General features: G+C 41.5%; 1 protein-coding gene across 1 annotated transcript in view; it reads right to left on the bottom strand.

Annotated features, from left to right (window-relative positions):
• The window catches only part of prps1b (phosphoribosyl pyrophosphate synthetase 1B), a 54,492-nt gene extending 34,281 nt beyond the window's left edge, over nucleotides 1-20,211 (bottom strand). The window contains exon 1 of the mRNA XM_060832741.1: nucleotides 19,957-20,211. Within this exon, the coding sequence (XP_060688724.1) occupies nucleotides 19,957-20,078 (122 nt within the window). The 5' untranslated portion in view covers nucleotides 20,079-20,211. The remainder of the gene's footprint in view (nucleotides 1-19,956) is intronic.
• Between the last annotated feature and the right edge of the window lie 272 nt (nucleotides 20,212-20,483).

Raw genomic sequence — 20,483 nt, 5'->3', positions numbered from 1 at the left:
GATCAAAGTATTCTGTTCTCTGTAAAGTTCAGATCATCTAGAACCCTACTACCTATCTTCCAAGCCGCACTCTCCTATTCATCATCATCCCAATATTTGCAGGTTTACACTGGCACATAATCAAGGCAATATCTTAATTTTAAAATTCTTATCCTAGTTCCCAAAATTTCTCCCTGGCCACACCCTATTTCTGTAATCTTTTAAATTCCCAAAACCCTCCATAACATCTGCACTCATCACATTCCCGCCTTCTGAGCTTCCAGATTTTAGGCACTCCATGTTGGTGGCCGTGACTTCAGTTGCCCAAACCCCAAGCTCAAGGAAATCCTCCATCATACTATTGCAGTTCAGACTCAAAGACACGCCTCAAAATCTACATCTCTCACCAAACTTTTGGTCATCGCACTGAATGCCCACTTCTGAGGCTTGATGCAACCTTAAAAATATGCAATGCTATGAAGCACTAGAAATGATTTATGTTAATGACACAATACAGATAGAGCAACACGGTGGCTCAGTGGTTAGCACTGCTGCCTCACAGTTCTAGGGATCAGGTTCAGTTCCAACCTCGGGCCACTGTCTGTGTGGGTTTCCTCCAGGTGCTCTGGTTTTCTCCCACAACCCAAAGATGTGCAGGTTTGGTGAATTTGCCATGCTAAATTGCCTATAGTGTTCAGGGATGTGTAGGATAGGTGCATTAGTCAGGGATAAATATAGGATAATTGGTAGGGGAATGGGTCTGGTGGGTTACTCTTCAGAGGGTCGGTGTGTACTTGTTGGACCTGTTTCCACACTGTAGGAATTCTATGATATGAATCTGCTGTAATCAGAAGCCATTTATATTTAGATCCTAGTTACTTAACTGTCTATAAATAGTATGCAAGTAAGCTTTAGCTTATACCTGTAACAGTTGACCTTTTGTTTACTCACTTTAGAAATATAAGTACATGATTGCTGCTGCATAGCAAAGTCTTTTAGATCCAGACATGATTCAGATGGGAGACATGCAAAGACAAAATTGACAACTGTACTACTGAATGTTCAACTGCAACTGAGAAAATGTTCAATCCTCCCAAAATTGCATTTTGCTGAAATTCTGGTGTGAGCATTGCAAATGGCCCAGGTCAGAAGTGATGTCAGAATTGAGTAAGGCTCTGTCGTGCATTTAATGACACAAAACATTCTCTCCTCGATTCTAAAGCAGTACAGTAAGAAAAAGATGTAATTTCTTTAAAATGTATGCTGATCCTGTAATTATTTTCATGAAGGACTTTCAAGAGATTGCATAATTTTTAATTTGAATTTTCCTAAATAATAAGAAACACAATGTTGGTCTGCTCACTGAGCTGGAAGGTTCATTTCCAGATGTTTCGTCACCCTGAAGATGTTACCCAGTAGGGTGACGAAACGTCTGGAAATAAACCTTCCAGCTCAGCGAGCAAACCTACATCCAGCACCTCACCTCAACCTGAGCTACAAATCTCCCCAAAACTCACTAAGAAACACTGAGCTAACACTGACGTGGCTAACCTTGTCCTGGATGCATTTACAGCAGAACGAAAGTTAAGACAGAAATTATGAGACAAGATACAGACACAAGAACAGAATAAAAGTGAACTGGAGGCTAATGGGAATCAACTCACAGATACAAAACAGAAAATAGGCAGAGGATCATAATTCTTGTGAGTACTAGTTTTTCAGGAAAAGGTCAGTTTTTCCAGTTTGGCAAAAATGGAGACAGGAGCGCTTGGAAGCACTGTTTGAGTGAAACAAAGTGTTATTAGCGTATTGACTAAAACAAAATTGCGAAGAGCTACACCAGGACTCTGGCCCCTAATATATCTAGCACTAAAAATAGTCTTTTACCAAGCTTGGCAGCTAGGTAGTGCCATATATGCTAAGGGAAAATGTTTGTGGTTTTGGAAGTCATTTCTTTGTTGTAGCAATTATTTAAAAGTGAGGTTTAATTGGCCTGTAATTCTATCGCTAAATTTACATTGGTTTCAAAAAGTTGGTTTTAAAAGTAAATGTTACAAAAATGAAATTATCTTGATAGTTTCTCGGGTGGAGGCAGAAAAGAAGATCATTCAAGAAATTTGGTTATTTTAGTGAGTTTTCCCTGTGACCATAATAGTGTAAATGACACACTCTCTTTGCCAACAGTTAGTATTGCTGTTAACTTTAAAAACAACCATGAAAGCGAGTTTTGAACTCTTATTTCTGACTATTGCAAGAAAGTCAAAAATCAATGGGAAAGTTATTCACCAGAAAGCATCACTCATTATGGGTCAAACAAGACTCTCCTTGAACTTCTAGTTTTAGAAGTAGAAACATGATTTACCACCCTTTATTCTGTCAGTTCTCAAAACTTCAAAAGATTTGGTTTTCAATCAAGACAGTCTGAAACACGAATTGAGATAAAAAGAGCGAACAAGAATACAACAAGCCATTTAAAATCAGCCAGGGTCAGCACACTTGTATGAAAATTTCTTGGAACGTCAAAGGTTGACAGTAGCATCTCCTTTCAAATCTAAGCATTAAAGCCATTTAAAATCAAAATTAGAAACTCAATTTAGTTCATTTAATTTTGATGATGTTTAGGCTGTTACAAAGGGCACAAAAGGCTTCATTACATCAAACCCTACCTCTAAACTTTTAAGTAAGCTGCATTCAATGTGGAATATTCTCTGAATATACCCATTAGAGTTGTGCAAGAACAAATTAATAAAAAAGGTGCCTATGTTTGATTCTTTCAGTTGCAATTGTTCAACTGAAATAGTCACTGCCCAGCCAGTGAATGACGGACAAAATCCATTACAGAAAGAAAATTTATGATAGGATATGGAAATCTTCTGAGGGGAGAGATCGAACTAACTACATTTTAAGGAAAATGACTTTCATTAATACAAATTCCAAAGGTTATACTGCTTTCATCTCACTTAATATCTCAATTTATTTTCTATGCCGGATCTCATTCTATGCAAATTAGCACCCAGCTGTCCAGGAATATCCAAGCATTAATGCACACATAAATGTTAATGCTGATTTACCTACAAGCACTTTTTAACTCACCCATCACATGCAAAGTTCAGCAATATGATTCTTAATTCCAGTTTACCAACTTCAACTGTTCTTTTTTCTGGCTCTGAATACTAAATGCCTCATGAACTATGTAATTAATGGTTAAACTAAAATCCCAGTAAACCAAAGGGCATATCTGATTAATTTACATAAACAAAGAATTTGTACAAAATGGTTTGGCACTGAAAGATATTTACGTACTAGCATAATTTCAAAAGCTTGCCTTAATCTGTCTCCAGAACTCAAGACTGAATTTTCACAGACTTTAACTATTGCACTTAATGACGAGAAATGTGGGAAAGTACACCGAGATTGAAAAAAAAACCCTGATTCACAGGAGGAAAAATAAATCTGATTTTCTCAAAGTTTCAAAGGTAGGTTCTAAATCACACGAATAAGTATCAACTATGTTATTTTCATGTATTTGCATATAATTAATATTGCCTAATTTTTATGTAGTTTGTAATTCTCTTAAACAGTACCGAGAAACTAGACAAAGCCAACTCTCGTATGAAAGTCCGAACAATTACTTGCCGCAAAACTCACCATTTGCTTCTCAGGATCTCCATCTTAAGATCCATTCAACAACATTGCATTGTGTGCTCCATGAGCAGCGATACCTCCATCCACCGTCTATGAAATTAGCATCCGCAACACATCAGCTTCACCATATCATTATGGGTGACCTCAGACTAACTCATAATACGCTTCAACAATTTGCTACTGTACTTTGGAAGTCAAATTTATCCTAAATTGCAATGATCCCACCACTCTGCACACAGACATATTTCATGCATCTAAACAGGATGTATTTTATAGCTCTGAGGTTTACTTTATTTGGATTCATTCACTTCATGTATACTTGGAAGCTCTCAGCATCTGAGGTGCTTTGTCTCTTAGAGCTCTCGTATGCTTGTGTGTGCACTCACTATGAGAGGTTGAAGTGGTTCTGGATTGAAGGCAATGCAGGTTTAACAGCTTCCTATCTGTTCTGGAGGCTATCTCCACCTGGGTATTGTGCAAAAGATTAAATGAGGCAAGTGAAGTGGCCACTCTGTTTTGCATAAATGATCATCTCATTTTTTACAATCACAGATTCCCCCTTGCTAAACTCTGTTGCTCCCATCCCAGTTTCTATGATACCAGTTGCCTAAAACCTTGTGCCAGTTCATACGGAATGTCACTGAACATTGGCCAAGATCATCCAATGAGAAGGAAATAATTGCAGCACCATACACTGGAGATGTGTAGAGGTCCTACTGCAGCTGACTTCCTGGATACTTCTATTTCTATTTTAGGGCGGCATGTTGGCTCAGTGGTTAGCACAGCTGCATCACACCCTGGTTCAATTCCAACATCGGGTCACTCTCTATGTGGAGTTAGCACATTCTCCATGTCTGTGTGGGTTTCCTCAGAGCGCTCCAGTTTCTTCCCACAATCTAAAGATGTGCAGGTCAGGTGAATTGACCATGCCAAATTACACAGTGTTCAGGGATGTGTCGGTTAGGTGCATTAGTCAGGAGTAAATAGGGTAGGGGAATGGGTCTGGGTGGGTTACTTTTCAGAGGGTCAGTGTGGACTTGTTTGGCTGAAGGGTCTGTTTCCACACTATAGGAAATCTATGATTCTGAGGCAATTCCCAATTAGGAAATTAGCTGGTGGCTTCAACACTAGAGAAAAATCTCCCAAGTCTGAATTAAAGTCAGAGTTCAAATTCCTTTTTATCTGAGTAATTATTAAACTAAATGAGGTCAGTTAGCTCACTTGGTCATAGAGCTGGTTTGTAATGCAGAATAGATGGGAAAACAGCATGGGTTCAATTCCTGCACTGGCTGAGGTTGCCATGAGGCACTGGCCTTCTCAATCTCTCTCCTTGCCTGATGCAATGATGACCCTCAGGTTAAACCACCAGCCAACTCTCATGAGAGAGCAGACCAATGGTCTGATTGGACTATGAGAACTTTAACATTTTACTCAGATAAAGTTAGGGGAATTAAAATCTGTTCTAAATCCTGGTCAACTATTAAATCAATACCTCCCCGCACCTTCAACTCGCTGCTGACTTTCTGCTGAAGCCCCAGCCCAGAATGACCCAACTCATCCCAGATCTCAAATTTTACATCTGTCCAAGACTTGACCTTATTCTTCAACTGCAGCCTCATCCCAGATCCCTCATCCCTCTCTCAGGTCCGAACCCATCCCACCTACTGCATGCATGCCCAAACTGCCACCTGATTCCATCCTCCCCAACTCTTTTGGAGTGACCTATTGCCCACCTCACTGCATCTTCATACAACCACCTGACCCCCAATAGGACTTCTGATCCAGCCTAATTACCCCCGACTCCTTACAGACTCAACAACTGTCCCCCCCCCTCCCAACTCAGTCTCCATACCCTTAACGCTCTGCTGACCTGCAAGAAAACTGAATGCCTCAGGGGTAGGCTGGTGTGCTTTTGTCTTATAGGTGGAATGTGGAAGGTTTACATTATCATCCCTTGCCATTCAGAGATGATTGACATCTTCATCCCCTATACAGAAATCAATAAGAACATTATAACTGGAATTTGACTACTCCCCTATAATTACAAAAACCTACAATTCACACCAGATCTGGCCATTCAGGAATAATTTGCGTTACACTGTTTCTGGAGGTGAGGTGGTCACTGCACTGTATCTTGAGTGGCATGTGATTGTAAGGAGGTGTCTTGTGAGCATTACTGTGATGGAAAGATTTTGTATAAAGGAAGGACTTTTTCCATTGTTCAGAGTGTTTCTCCCTGGACATGCCTCGCAAGTATGGTGAAGAGTGTTCAGGGTTCCTCCAAAGCTTGTATTGTACTGTGCTTAATAAAATTTGGTTGCTTGTTCACAAAAATTGGAGTGTTGCAATTGTATCAAGTGTCTAAGAACCTCAGGAAAATAAGAGCTTAACACTCACCCAATCTCTAAGGCCACTTCAGCTAATACTCATCCATTTACTTGTCACCGTGCTCTCACCCACTGACCATGCCTAGCTCACTTATGCAATGAACACCCCATCATGTTTACTCACCAACACCACATCCCCTCATTTACCTTCCTTCCATAGTTGTGAAAATGGCTTCAAGGCCTTTAAATCCCTAAATACAGTATGAAATGACAAACAAAAAGGGGCATAGTCTCAATACTCATCCAATTTGCCACTGGCTGTGTGATTTCTGGACTATACTGAGAAGGCTCCTAGCCCAGAGGTTTGTATGGGGAAATCTTCTGTAAGACAATTCTGTATATTTTTGCCAACAAGCATCAGAAATATAGTGCTGATCCAAAAACTGGGCCAGTAACTGTTAGTTCGCGCATTTTTTGTTTTTCATCAGATTTGCTGAATCTGTTTTGTTTACTTTAGAAAACAGTGGCAGGATCGGACAAAGTCAGCATGCTCGACAAATGTACTGCAATTATTTGCAGCTGTAATTCAGTTGATTGGGGGAATCAGTGGCTGTTGTTTATTTGGATTCTCAGGAAGCTACTAACGAAAGTCCCACGTAAAAGATTAGTTATGAAACTAAAATGCATGCTATTGGGGATAGTTGAGATGGATAGAAATCTGGTTGGCAGACAGGAAACAAATAGCTTCAAAGCTGGCTTCTACAGTCATGTTGGATTATCTGGTCTCTATGAATTATAATTCCATTTAGCCTCTAAGTGCAACTCATCTGGAGAACTACTTTGCATTTGTAGTGTGTTCTTAAGGCACCATTTTATAGACTCAGAAAGCAATACAGTCCATCATGCCTGAAATAAACCATTCAAATCTCTGGATTATATATAATTCCCTTTTGAAAGTTTCAAATTGAATCCACAGTATATTATGCACATTTCTTATACAATATAGTATAAATCATATTTAAAATGTAGATGGTATGATAAATTAATTAAATGCAGTATATTGAGTATTTCATACATAGAAGGACCAGAAAATCAGCAATGCTACAATTATTAGTTAGGTGTTGAAAGGGAAATGAATCAGAAGAGTAAGAAATTGGTCTGAGTGAGCTTGAATAGAATGGAGGATAGAATAGGATACAGAAAAACTGCAAACTCCCTAGGAATGATGAAAAATTAGGATTAAGATGAGTAGTTCACTGTTGTGAAACAATCTAGGTCAGTACGCAGACAGTAATAATCTTTGAAACACCTAAATCCATGAGAAAAAGAGCTAAGTATAAAATGGATAACAGGAAGGGATTTGATGCAGCAAATTTGTCAAAGAGTCTAATGTTTCCCTTTGTAGCCTAGTCATCACTTGCACAGCAAAATGACTGGGGCAGTCTGCATCATAGCCACTTCTACAACACAAAGTTCAACTGCAGGATGACTTGTGTAGTTCCTAAATTAATTCAGTATGCTGTAAGTATTTTATTCCCAATGCAGACACGCATGGAACATGGTGATTTAGAAATGCATCACCTGTACACTATTTACATAGCCCGAAGCATAAGTATTCTTAGTGCATTTCTGTATCGCTCAAGGTCAAGTGAGGTTTGTAATTTATTTAAGTACATTACATCACTAATTTTCAGATGCATCCATCCATGTAAAAATTCCCTTCTTGATGACTGCAGTAGTATCAAGTACACCAAAGTTTAAATATTCCATGACTGATCATGTGGAATATATTTGGAGGGATGCATCAATATTCATTCAAAATAGTTCATTTAATATGAAGAACTGTTGGTGCATTTTAAAGCCAGAATGGCTTGAAGTCATTAGAATGTCAATGAAATATCACTGAAGTACTTAAAATGTAAAAGTGAAAACGTCACAGTGCTTCCAGGGGACTATAGACTGCTCACTCTTTGGAGAGAAATAGCTACTGAATTTACCTAAATGGTCACCAAGCCTCAGGCAAGCTCGAGAAAGTGGGGCCTTTACAATGACTTCAACTGGTTTTAGAGTTAAAAATCGCACTGCACCTCTATCACAGATCAACCAACCAGACAACTGAGCTAATGTTCCCTTTTGAAAATTAGGGAATTTGGGTCCAGTACTTTTTCTGGCCCTACTGCATTGTGTAAACTTCTTCCCTACATGGCACCTACTGATTCTTTTGTCAATTATCTTAAAATTTGCCTCCACTGGCTGCTGACTCTTCTGATGCTCCGAAAACTAGTGCTTCCAAATACACCTATTGGACTATAACCTGGTGTTGTGAGATTTTCAAACTTTGTACACCCGAGTCCAACACCGGCATCGCCAAATCATGACAAAATAAACAATTTTTCCTTAATTGCTCTATAAAAATATGTTTTAACACCTCTGTCAAATGTCTCCCTTTATCTTCTCAGCTTTCCAAGTCTTTCATCCCTTGTATAAGTTTAATAACTGCTATTTCCCATCCAAGTCCTTGACATTATTTGTCAAGCAGGTGCTCAGCTAACAGTCTGTACATCATAAACAGAAACAGAAGTTGCTGGAAAAGCTCAGCAGGTCTGGCAGCACCTGTGAAGAGAGATCATAGTTAACGTTTCGGATCTGGTGATTCTTCCTTAGAACTAATGGTAGCGAGAAAAATGTCAGTTTATATGCAGACGATTGCGGGGGGGGGGGGGGGGGGGGGGGGGGGGGGGGGGGGGGGGAGGAGAAAGAGAGAGGGTAAGCAGTAAATGATAGGTGGGGATAGAGCCCAAAGAGAGAGAAGAACAGTTGTTCAAAGGAGTGGATGACTATCTGGCTGGAAGGGTTACTAGCTGATCATGGAGACTGTTAATGGCTAACAATTGGTGGTGTGTAATGGATGACAATGTGATAACAAGGCCTGGCATGTGTGGGAGGGGGCTAGAATATGCAGGAAGTTCAGGTCCGAAAATTACTGGACTCTATATTGAGTCTGGAGATCTGCAGGGTCGACAAGTGGAAAATGTTCTTCCAGCACACCAACCCTTTGTTTACTCCTTACCCACCCACCCCCATTCTATCTTCTACATATAAATCGATATTTTCTTAGCTACCTGGTTTTGCTTCTGATTTACAGCATCTGCAGTTCTTTCAATATTTCATATTGGTTTGGAATTTAATTTTGTTCATTGGCCAGAACTAACAACTCTAAGGTATTTGAAAAGTCTAAAATACTATATAAATCTCATTGCTTCTGAAAAGGAACAACATTTATATGGTAAATACTAACTTTATATGCATGTTTAAAGATAAAATACTGCAGATGCTGGAATCCAAGGTAGATAAACAGAAAGCTTGAAGAACACAGCAAGCCAGACAGCAGTAGGAGATGGAGGTCAACGTTTCAGGTGTAACGTTTTTTCAGGACTGGGGTAGGTGTAAGGGAAGCTGCAGTTTTGGGGGGGTGAAGTAGGGATTGGTTACCACAGGTTTAGGGTATGACCTGGCTGGTCAATGGGAGGAAAGAGTCCATTTAGCAGCTGGAAGGAAGGGTCAATCAGAGGGGAATGGGAAGGGAGATTATTTGAAATTAGAGAACTCAAATGTTGAGTCCTCCGGGCTGTAGGCTGCCCAGGTGGAGATGGGGGTGTTGTTCCTCCAATTTGTGGTCTGGTTCACTGTGGCAATGGAGGTGGCCAAGTATGGTCATGTTGGAAAGAGAGTGGGAAGGGGAATTAAAAGGGGTGGTGACTGAGAGGTCAGGTTGGCCCGTGTAGCCGGCTGAGATGCTCAGTGAAACATACCCTAAAAACTGTCACAGTAATAATACTGATATATGCAAGGTTGGAATACTAGTGAACTGCCAATGCATTTCTTAAAAGGGAGGAACAGGATTAAGAATGTTTCATTTTGCCCTAAGTTAAAAATTACACAACACCATGTTATAGTCCAACAGGTTTGACTGGAAGCACTAGCTTTCGGAGCGCTGCTCCTTCATCAGCCACCTGATGTTGTGTGATTTTTAACTTTGTACACCCCAGTCCAACACCGACCTCTCCAAATCATTTTGCCCTATCCTTCAAAAATATCTTTTGCTTATAATATGATGTCTATTATCTCCCCAACCCTCCCTACTCAATGCCTTTCTAGCTAATCCCATTGCTTCAGCTCCACTTCTAAACATTTAGTCCTTTCATTCACATTTGATAGCATTATGCAAGCTTTCTGGTTCACACATTCTCTTTCTATTCTTATCCATACCGTTATGCTATACGCCCTCAAAATGTGTTTCTCATTCTCCTTCTGCAATTTAGAAAACCCCTAGTCTCCCTTCTACATTTGCATGCTAATACCAAATGGGGATTGTAGTCTTCTGCTTTCTTAGGCTAAAGTGGCCCAAGGTCTAACATGTGGGAACAAGCACTGCTAGCACTACATCCCAAGCGTGGTTATTTCCTTAGTTTGTGCTAACATGGAAATAGATAGGGAAACAGGATGACGCTATCTCTGTATCAGTCGAAGCAAACATTCAGAGATGCAGTATAGCTTTACCTTCATCTTTATTCCAGGCCCTGGAGGGAGGGAGCAAGAGAGCAAATGCCCATGTGCACAGAGACACGAGTTCTCGGTATTCTCTCAAACAGCAGATTCTTAAGGAATTATATAGTCACTTACAGGGAACAGAATCCAAATAAGGCAACATCTGTAATGGTTCCCCCAATTAATATAATCAGTGAACATCAACAGTAACGGTTAAGTCATCTGGATTTCACAATGGATGTTCCTCACCTCGTTAACTGGCATTATACAATGGATGTTCTTTACCTCGTTAACCCACTACCCTTGCCTCCAGCACCTCATTGTTTACTGCAAGTTCTTTTCTGGTCAAAGTCATGCTACCTGAGCCTTTGTCACGCAACCCAGCACTTAAGTCTTTCCCTATGTGCTCATACCTTATATACTTTCTCAATAGCAGGACAAAATTCATGAAGAATCAATAAATCTTTTGAGGTTTTGTAGCTTTAACAGAGCAGCAAATCCAACTACAGGCTCTGAGACTAGCACTCAGATTTAGAGTGGCATAGGTTTTATTAGAGGTGAAAACAAGCTATTGACTGAAACTAAAGAAATTTAAATTAAGAAAAAAAAAACTGAAAACTTGAAAATTTAGGTCAGATACCATCTGTGGACAGAGGAAGGCAAGACTAATGATCATCCACTTTAATTGTTAAAAAGATTGGAACATAATAAATATTATGCCAAAAAAGGTGCTTTATGATTTTTTTTGTTTTTTTGATGATAGCCTGAGTTTAAGTATTCATAAATGGCAAGAACTTAAAACAGACTTTTGCTGCATAGTTGGAGTTCAGTTTAGGTAGTACGTATTCCACCCAACACTGTAGCAGGCTGAGTGCATATGAATGTAATACTTCAACAAACAGTCGCTTGGTGGCAGAGAATTCAAGCATTATTACATAAAAAAAGCCAACTACAACTTTTCCTAGCACTCATCAGAACAAATGCAAGAATGCCCGATTTCAAAGACAGCAAGAATTTATGCTGTGTGAAGAAAAGGGCTGATTGGTTAGCACTTCAACTCTTAGCACTACGACTTCATTTTCACCATCCAAATCATTAATATTTATTGTAAGGTATCGATTAGCTCAGTTGGCTGTATGGTTGATTTGCAATGCAGAGTAACCTCATCAGGATAGGTTCATTTCCCACATCAGCTGAAGTTACCACGAATGGCTCTGCTTCTCAATCATTCCCCTTGCTTGAGATGTGGTGATCCTCAGGTTAAACAAACACCAGTTATCTCTAATGAGGGATTTAGCCTATGGCTTGGTAGGACCATGGCAACTTTAATTCTGATTTTCCAAGTCAACACCTTCATCAATGAATCAGGGAACTATCAATCCCCCATGCTTTTGTTTAACTCATAAAACATGCAATGTCTGAACTATTTACTTGTCTTGTAGTCAAGAGTCCTGTATAGAAATATGGTAGCTTCTAACAGGTGCAAATAAGCCAGATTGTAAATCTTACTGAAAATCTAAAATGGAATATTTGTGCAATTCTTAGAATATTTGCTAATTTGTTGACTGCCATCCAATGTCACCATCACATCTAATATAATGTTAATGGCATATTAGTGAGTTTTGAGAAGTTTTGAGTTTTGTAGCTCAGGTTGAGGTTGCGGATATAGGTTTGCTTTTCAGACTTTCAGACCATAATAGGTAAAATCATCAGCGAGCCTCCAGATGGAACACTGGTGGTATAGCCCGCTTTCTAATTATGTATTTAGGTTTCCTTGGGTTGGCGATGTAATTTCCTGTGGTGACACCATTTCCTGTTCTTTTTCTCAGGGGGTGGTTTGTTGATAGAGTTCCGGTTGGAATGCCATGCTTCTAGGAATTCTCATGTGTATCTCTGTTTGGCTTGTCCTAGGATGGATGTATTGTCCCAGCTGAAGTGGTGTCCTTCCTCATCTGTATGTAAGGATACTAGTGAGAGTGGGTCATGTCTTTTTGTGGCTAGTTGACATTCATGTATCCTGGTGGCTAACTTTCTGCCTGTTTGTCCAATGTAGTGTTTGTTACAGTTCTTGCAAGGTATTTTGTAAATGATATTGGTTTTGCTTGTTGTCTGTATAGGGTCTTTCAAGCTGTTGTTTTAGTCTGTTAGCGGGTTTGTGGGCTACCATGATGCCAAGAGGTCTGAGTAGCCTGTGTCATTTCCGAGATGTCTTTGATGTAGGGGAGAGTGGCTCGGGTTTCTGGGTGTGTTTTGTCTGCATGTTGGAATTTGTTGCTGAGAAATCAGTAGTCTTGTTCATTTGGGGGGTAAGGGGTCTCAGGTGGTGAGGGGCAATGAGTTAGGGGTCACGGTACATGTTAGTACCGATGACACAGGCAAAGTGAGGAATGAGGTCTTGCATCAAGATTTCAGGCAGCTAAGAAATAGATGTAAAAAGCAGAACCTCAACAGTCGTGATCTCTAGCTGACATGCTAGCGAGTGTAGAAATAGGAAAATAGGACAAATCAGTGTGTGGCTCAAGAGATGGTGCAAGAGGGAGGGTTTTAGATTCGTGAATCACTAGATCTGTTTTTGGAGAAGGTGGGACATGTACAACTGGACAGTCTGGACCTGAACCACATTAGGGCCAATATCCTTGCAGGTCAATTTGCTAGTGCTTTTGGTAAGAGTTTAAACTAGACTGGTGGTGGTGGTGGTGGGGAGGGAAACACACAATTGATGAAATGGAGATACATCTACAGCAAAAGAAGCAAGTCACAGTGAGTTCAGCTATGTTGACTGTCAGGACAGTAATGCGAGGCTGGATGGTCTTTATTTTAAACATTCAGATCATAATCGGCTGATGAATTAAAAGTGTGGATTAACATATGAAAGTGTGATACTGTTGCCATCACATAAACATGGTTAAGGAAAGGGCAGGAGTGGCAACTCAACACTCCAGGGTTTAGGACCTTTAGAAGTACACGGGGGTGTTTAAAGGGTGTAATAGTAATACTATCAACTAAGGGGTCAATTACTGCAAGGAGGGGTGATATCTTTGAAATGTCTTCAAATGAGGCTGACTGGGTAAAACTTAGGAATGTCAAGGGGCAGTCACAATATTCGGAGCGTATTATAGGCCCCTAAAGGATGAGTGGGAAATAAAGGAGCAAATATGTTGACAGTTCACAGGCGTGCAAGAGTCATAATCAGGTAGGTAAAAACAATGACTGCAGATGCTGGAAACCAGATTCTGGATCAGTGGTGCTGGAAGAGCACAGCAGTTCAGGCAGCATCCAACAAGCAGCAAAATCGACGTTTCGGGCAAAAGCCCTTCATCAGGAATAAAGGCAGTGAGCTGGAAGCATGGAGAGATAAGCTAGAGCAGGGTGGGTGGGGAGAGAGTAGCATAGAGTACAATGGGTGAGTGGGGGAGGAGATGAAGGTGATAGGTCAGGGAGGAGAGGATGGAGTGGATAGGTGGAAAAGAAGATAAGTCGGTTGGACAAGTCCAGACAAGTCATGGGGAGAGTGCTGAACTGGAAGTTTGAAACTAGGATGAGGTGGGGGAAGGGGAGATGAGGAAGCTTACTGGGCGATTTCATCTTTCCCAACATAAATTGGGATGGTCACAGTGTTAAGGATTTAGAGGGGTGGATTTCTTGAAATGAGTTTCTTGTATCAATATGTTGAAGGCCCAACAAAGGGTTTGTGCAGTGCTAGATTTGGTTCTGGGGAACAAAGATGATGGACGAGTGTTCAATATGGCAGTGAGGGAACATGTCAGCAATAGTGACCGTAACATGGTAGGGTTCAAATGTGCATGGGTGAGAAGATACATAGAGAAAGTGAGGACTGCAGATGCTGGAGATCAGAGCTGAAAACGTGTTGCTGGAAAAGCGCAGCAGGTCAGGCAGCATCCAAAGAGCAGGAGAATCGACGTTTTGGGCATGAGCCCTTCTTCAGGAAGAAGGGCTCATGCCTAAAATGTCGATTCTCCTGCTCTTTGGATGCTGCCTGACCTGCTGCGCTTTTCCGGCAACACATTTTCAGCTCTGAGGTGATACATGGCCGGCAAAAGTCGGCTTTGGATAGTAGAAAGGAAGGTTTTATTAAAATAAAGCAAGATCTGAGGACAGTACAAGTCAAACATGTAACTGCTAGGGAGAAATATAGGAGCAACAAATTCAGGGAACATTGGATGTCTAGGACAATTCACGACTTGACGAGGAAGACGGGAATTGCAAGTCCAAAGGTAGCAACTCAGCTGCAGCCCTAGAGGAATATCCAAATTGCAAGAGAGAACTTAAAGCAATAAGAACAGCAAAAAAAGAGGGCATGAAAAAGAACTTATGAATAGGATAACAGTGAAGCTGAAGATATTTTGTAAATGCATTAAAGGGAAACAGTAGGGCCCATTCGGGACCAAGGGGGCAAACTGTGTGTGAAGTCGCAGGATTTCGGAAGGGTATTAAACGAATACTTTTCGGTCTCCATTCTGGAAAAGGAGAACATAGGTTTGGAATTCAGGAAAGAGGACTGAGGAACTTGCACAATTTGACAAAAGGAGATGGGGAAAAATTGGAAGTTCCAGAGGTCTGCAGGACAACTAATGCAGTTTCACTTTTCAAGAAAGGTGATAGAGATGACTCAAAATTATAGACCAGTGAGTTTCACGTTATACTGGAGAAAATTCTGATGGAGAGAATTAATACCTACCTGAAAAAGCGTGGGTTAATTAGACATAAGCAGCATGGCTTTGTTCGAGGAGGTCATGCCTAACAAACTTAGAGTTTTTTGAAAATGTGATCATGTGTATGGATGAGGGAGGTTCACTTGATGTAGTTTAAGTGAATTTTAGTGAAGTTTTTGAAAAGGTAGCATATGGGAGACTGATTCAAAAGGTTAAAGTACACAGAATTCAGGGAAACCTGATGAGATGGATCAGAAACTGGCTAAGTAATATGACACAAAGTGTAGTGGTAGAAGGCTGATCGAGTGACTGGAGGCCAGTGTCCAATAATGCACCAAAATGATCAGTACTGAGACTCCTATTGTTTGCTAACAACATAAATGATATGTGAAAATGTGGGGAAACATTAAGCAAGTTTGCAGAAAACACCAAGATTGGTAAGATGGTATCTTGATTGGAGTTTTTTGAAGAAGTAACAAAGATTGATGAGGGCAGAGCAGTAGATATGCCTTACTGAAGTCCATGTAGATCATTCGACAAGGTTCCCCATGGGAGACTGATTAGCAAGGTTAGATCTCATGGAATACAGGGAGAACTAGCCACTTGTATACAGAACTGGCTCAAAGGTAGAAGACCTCAAAAGTGGTGGTGGAGGGTTGTTTTTCAGACTGGAGGTCTGTGACCAGTGGAGTGCCACAAGGATCGGTGTTGGGTCCTCTACTTTTTGTCATTTACATAAATGATTTGGATGCGAGCTTAAGAGGTAATAGTTAGTAAGTTTGCAGGTGACACCAAAATTGGAGGTGCAGTGGATAGTGAAGAGGGTTACCTCAGATTACAACAGGATCTGGACCAGATGGGCCAATGGGCTGAGAAGTGGCAGGTGAAGTTTAATTCAGATAAATGCAAGGTGCTGCATTTTGGGAAAGCAAATCTTAGCAGGACTTACACACTTAATGGTAAGGTCCTAGGGAGTGTTGCTGAACAAAGAGACCTTGGAGTGTAGATTCAAAGCTTCTTGAAAGTGGAGTCGCAGGTAGATAGGATAGTGAAGGCGGTGTTTGGTAGGCTTTCCTTTATTGGTCAGTGTATTGAGTACAGGAGTTGGGAGGTCATGTTCCGGCTGTACAGGACATTGGTTAGGCCACTGTTGGAATAGTGCGTACAATTCTGGTCTCCTTCCTATCGGAAAGATGTTGTAAAACTTGAAAGGGTTCAGAAGAGATTTACAAGGTTGTTGCCAGGATTGGAGGATTTCAGCTATCGGGAGAGGCTGAACAGGCTGGGGCTGTTTTCCCTGGAGCGCCGGAGGCTGAGGGGTGACATTATAGAGGTTTACAAAATCATGAGGGGCATGGATAGGGTAGATAGAGAAAGTCTTTTCCCTGGGGTGGGGGAGTCCAGAACTAGAGGGCATAGGTTTAGGGTGAGAGAGGAAAGATATAAAAGAGACCTAAGGGGCAACCCTTTCATGCAGAGGATGGTACATGTATGGAATGAGTTGCCAGAGGAAGTGTGGAGGCTGGTACAATTGCAATCTTTAACAGGCATTTCGAGGGTATATGAACAGGAAGGATTTGGATGGATATGGGCTGGGTGCTGTCAGGTGGGACTAGATTAGGTTGGGATATCTGGTCAGCATGGACAGGTTGAACCAAAGGGTCTGTTTCCATGCTGTCCATCTCTATGACTCTAAATTGGTCGTAGGTTAAAGGAAGATATAAAAGGGTTGGCGAGATGGGCTGAGCAGTGGTACATGTTTCTTCTTCCACTTAACCCTGTTAAGTACCAAGATGAAGAGGGATCTTGGGGTAATTATTTACAGATCCCTCAAGTCATCAGAGGACAGGAATGCAATAGCTAAGGCAGCATATGGGACACTTGCTTTCAACAGTCATGACAGAGTTGAAGGGCAAGGTGATACTGAAGTTGTTCAGAGTGTTGATTAGGTCACATCTGGAGTAGTATGTGCAATTCTGGTCACCTCACTAAAGAAAGGATGTGATAGCAGTAGAGGTAGTACAGAGAAGGTTCACCAGATATTGCCTGGGGTTGGAGCAAATAAGCTACAAGGACAGTCTAGATAGACTTACATTGTTTTCTTCAGAACAGAGAAGACTGAGGGAGACATGATTAACATGTATAGGTTTATGAGGGGTATGGATAGGGTGAATAGGAAAATTCTGTTCCTCTTGGTTGAGGGGTCAATCACAAGGTGACACAGTTGTACTTAGATACGTGACTACAATAAATCAAATCATTTTAGGATAAGAGATTGAGAGGATTTGAGAAAAACCTTTTTCATTCTGTATGGCGGCACGGTGGCTCAGTGGTTAGCACTGCTGCCTCACAGCCCTAGAGACCCAGGTTCAATTCCAGCGTCGGGCAACTGTCTGTGTGGAGTTTGCACATTCTCCCAGTGCCTGTGTGGGTTTCCTCCGGGTGCTCCAGTTTCCTCCCACAGTGAAAAAGATATGCAGGTCCGGTGATTTGGCCATTTTAAATTGCCCATACAGAAAGTTCTAAAATTTCACTGTGCTGTAGAGAGTGTTCACACTTCACTCCTAAAACATTTAGCTTCTTTTTCTTCTGTACTTAGATCACAGAAAGTCTACATTATGGCAGCACTCCATTTGGCCCATTATACTGCCCAATTATAAAATAGTTTTATCCACCCAACAGTTCCCTTGACATTCTTAAATCTTATATGTAAGGGCTTCAGCTTTGTCTTTTGCACTGATATGCTGGGAATCTTTCTTCCTCTTGTTGATCGTTTAATGTTCCACCACCACACTCAAAATTATATGGTATGTCTGCAGAAGATTAGATTTGATTGATGGTTGTGGGATTATTCAGTCCTGTCTATGACATGCTGCTTCCCCTGTTTGGCATGTTAAGTCGTTCTGTTGTTGTTTCACCAGGTGGTCACCCCATGTTTAGATATGCCTGATGCTGTTCTTTGCATTCCCTCACACATTCTTCAGTAAACCAGAGATGATCCATTAGCTTGATGGCAATGGTCGGTGCACGATACAGCGAGCATAAAAGTTATAGATTGTGGTTGAATACAATTCTGCAGTTGCTCACACCAACTCAATAATACACTGTTTTGAGTTTTCAAACTCAGCACGGTGGTAGTGCCAGACAGTTCAATAGAGGGTATCCTCAATGTAAAGACAAGACTTCATCTCCACAAAAACTATACAGTGACTGCACCTACCAATGCTACCAAGGATGGTTGGATTTGTGACAAACAGAATTTGCAAGGACAAGGTCTATTGTTCATTTCCTCACCAAATGCTACAGACAGTCTACTGGCTAATTTCCTTTAGGACTCAGCTAACTTGGTCAGCAGTAGTGCTACTGAACCATTCTTGATGATGGACACTGAAGGCCCCCATCTAGAATACATTGTGCTCCTGTCACTATTAAGTTCCTCCAAGTGATGTTAAATGTAAGGGCTACTGATTCATCAGCTGAAATCTGGAGGTGCAGAAGATGATAATCATGTTTGTCCATGTTTAACCTGATGATCTGGAGTCAACGTTGAGGGCTCTCAGGGCAACTACCTCCGAACTGTACACCACCGTACTGCCACCTCCAGTCTCAGGGACAGCGATGGTGGCACCTGGACATCATCTGCAAGGTATGATTCCAAGATTATTCGTATGTCACATTTTCTCTGTGGAACAGCTCTCCTAACTTTGATTCAAGGCCTCAGTTGTTTGCGAGAAGGACCTTGCAGGGTTGACAGGGCTGGTTTTGTTATCAGTTTTGGCAGCTAGGTCGAGGTCAGATGGTCCATGCAGTTTCAATCTTCTCTTCAGATTTATAGCAATTTGAAATGACTTGCTAGGCCATGTCATAGTCAACCATATCTCAATTGGTCTAGAGTCAAATGCAAGCCAGGTCAGGCAGATTTCTCACCCAAAAGGATGCGAGTGAGCCAGGTTGTGTTTTTAAATGGAATTTGACCATAATGTTTGCCTTTATCTTTTTCCAAAATGTTATTAATTGAATTCAGATTTCACCATCGGCCAAAGTGGGATTCAACCACATCACATAACATTAGCGTATGTCTGTAGATTATTGTTTTCACATTACCACCATGCCACCTCCTCCCCCTCGGTGTGATGATACAGTAATGATTGAGTGCTGCAGTTTTGAGCGGGACTCGAAACCGCAACATTCAGACTCGGGGTGAGAACTCACACTGACAAGGTTTGAATTATGCTACAAAATTTAATCAAAAAGATAGAAAATCAAACATCACTGAGCATACTTTATGGGCTACAATAACCTATGCAGCGTTGCTAAGGTTACACTACTTGAAACCGTTTGCGAGAATACATATTTCCCAGTGGGAGACAGTGAAAACATACAAAGATTCCACGTTCCACAAAAGAAAAGTTGCTGGGAAGCGATGTTCCTTAAGAGTCCAGTTACCAAAAACTCAAATTATTAAAGCGGGCCTCTTCATGCTGATAGGTATTTCCTTCAAACTCTGACTGTGGCAACGTGTTGCATTGCCGCCAGGGTGTGGCCGGCTGGGGGTTGTAGTTTTTGGTGAGTGAGCGGCGCGCCCCGCGGCATCAGGTGAGGCACTCGGATGGACTACAAATCCCAGCAGCCCCTTTGGCCAGCTAGCCTACTCACACACCTGCACCGCAAGGCCGCAGCAGCAAGAGCACTTCAATCACCGTGCTGCTCCCTCCCTTCGTGCAGCGAGAAACTACCCCTCACACTTGGAAAATATATTACCCGCTATCTCGCCATACACTCACCAAGTCTCCTGATTGCTGAATTTTTTGGTGACCACTTTGCCGAGCTCGAGCCCCAGGCGGTCGGCGATCTTCTGTGATAAATCCTGATGAGAGCTACCGCTGAAAATCTTGATATTAGGCATATTTTCAAATTTTCTTATAAAATGTAAATTATAACAAAATGGTACGGTTTATTTTTTAAAGTCCGCGACAACAAACTGCGGCGGTGACCAGAGTTGAAAGCGAACGCTACGCCACCATCTTTGGAGAGCGGGTTAGTGATGCACGTGATTCCTTCAGCTCTCCTGGAGGAGGGGGGGTGGGGACACCCGATAACCGCCTGCTGATAGGTCAGAATGTCTGTCAAATACAGAGGGTTCCATTTCTGATTGGCCAGGCGGACAGGCTGTGCCCGGGAGTGTCCCTGGTCCCCTGTCAATCAATGGATGTCTGAGCCAGCTCGCATTGGGTTAGTTAGGTCAGCACCAAATGGGCAATTTGTTCTTCTTCGGGTTGGAGAAAGCGCCGACTCAGGGAATTTCGCTTAG

This window comes from Hemiscyllium ocellatum, chromosome 11 (assembly GCF_020745735.1).
Source record: "Hemiscyllium ocellatum isolate sHemOce1 chromosome 11, sHemOce1.pat.X.cur, whole genome shotgun sequence".
Classification (NCBI taxonomy): domain Eukaryota; kingdom Metazoa; phylum Chordata; class Chondrichthyes; order Orectolobiformes; family Hemiscylliidae; genus Hemiscyllium; species Hemiscyllium ocellatum.
Note: the sequence above shows the minus strand (reverse complement) of the source record. Positions and strands in the feature narration are given on the sequence as shown.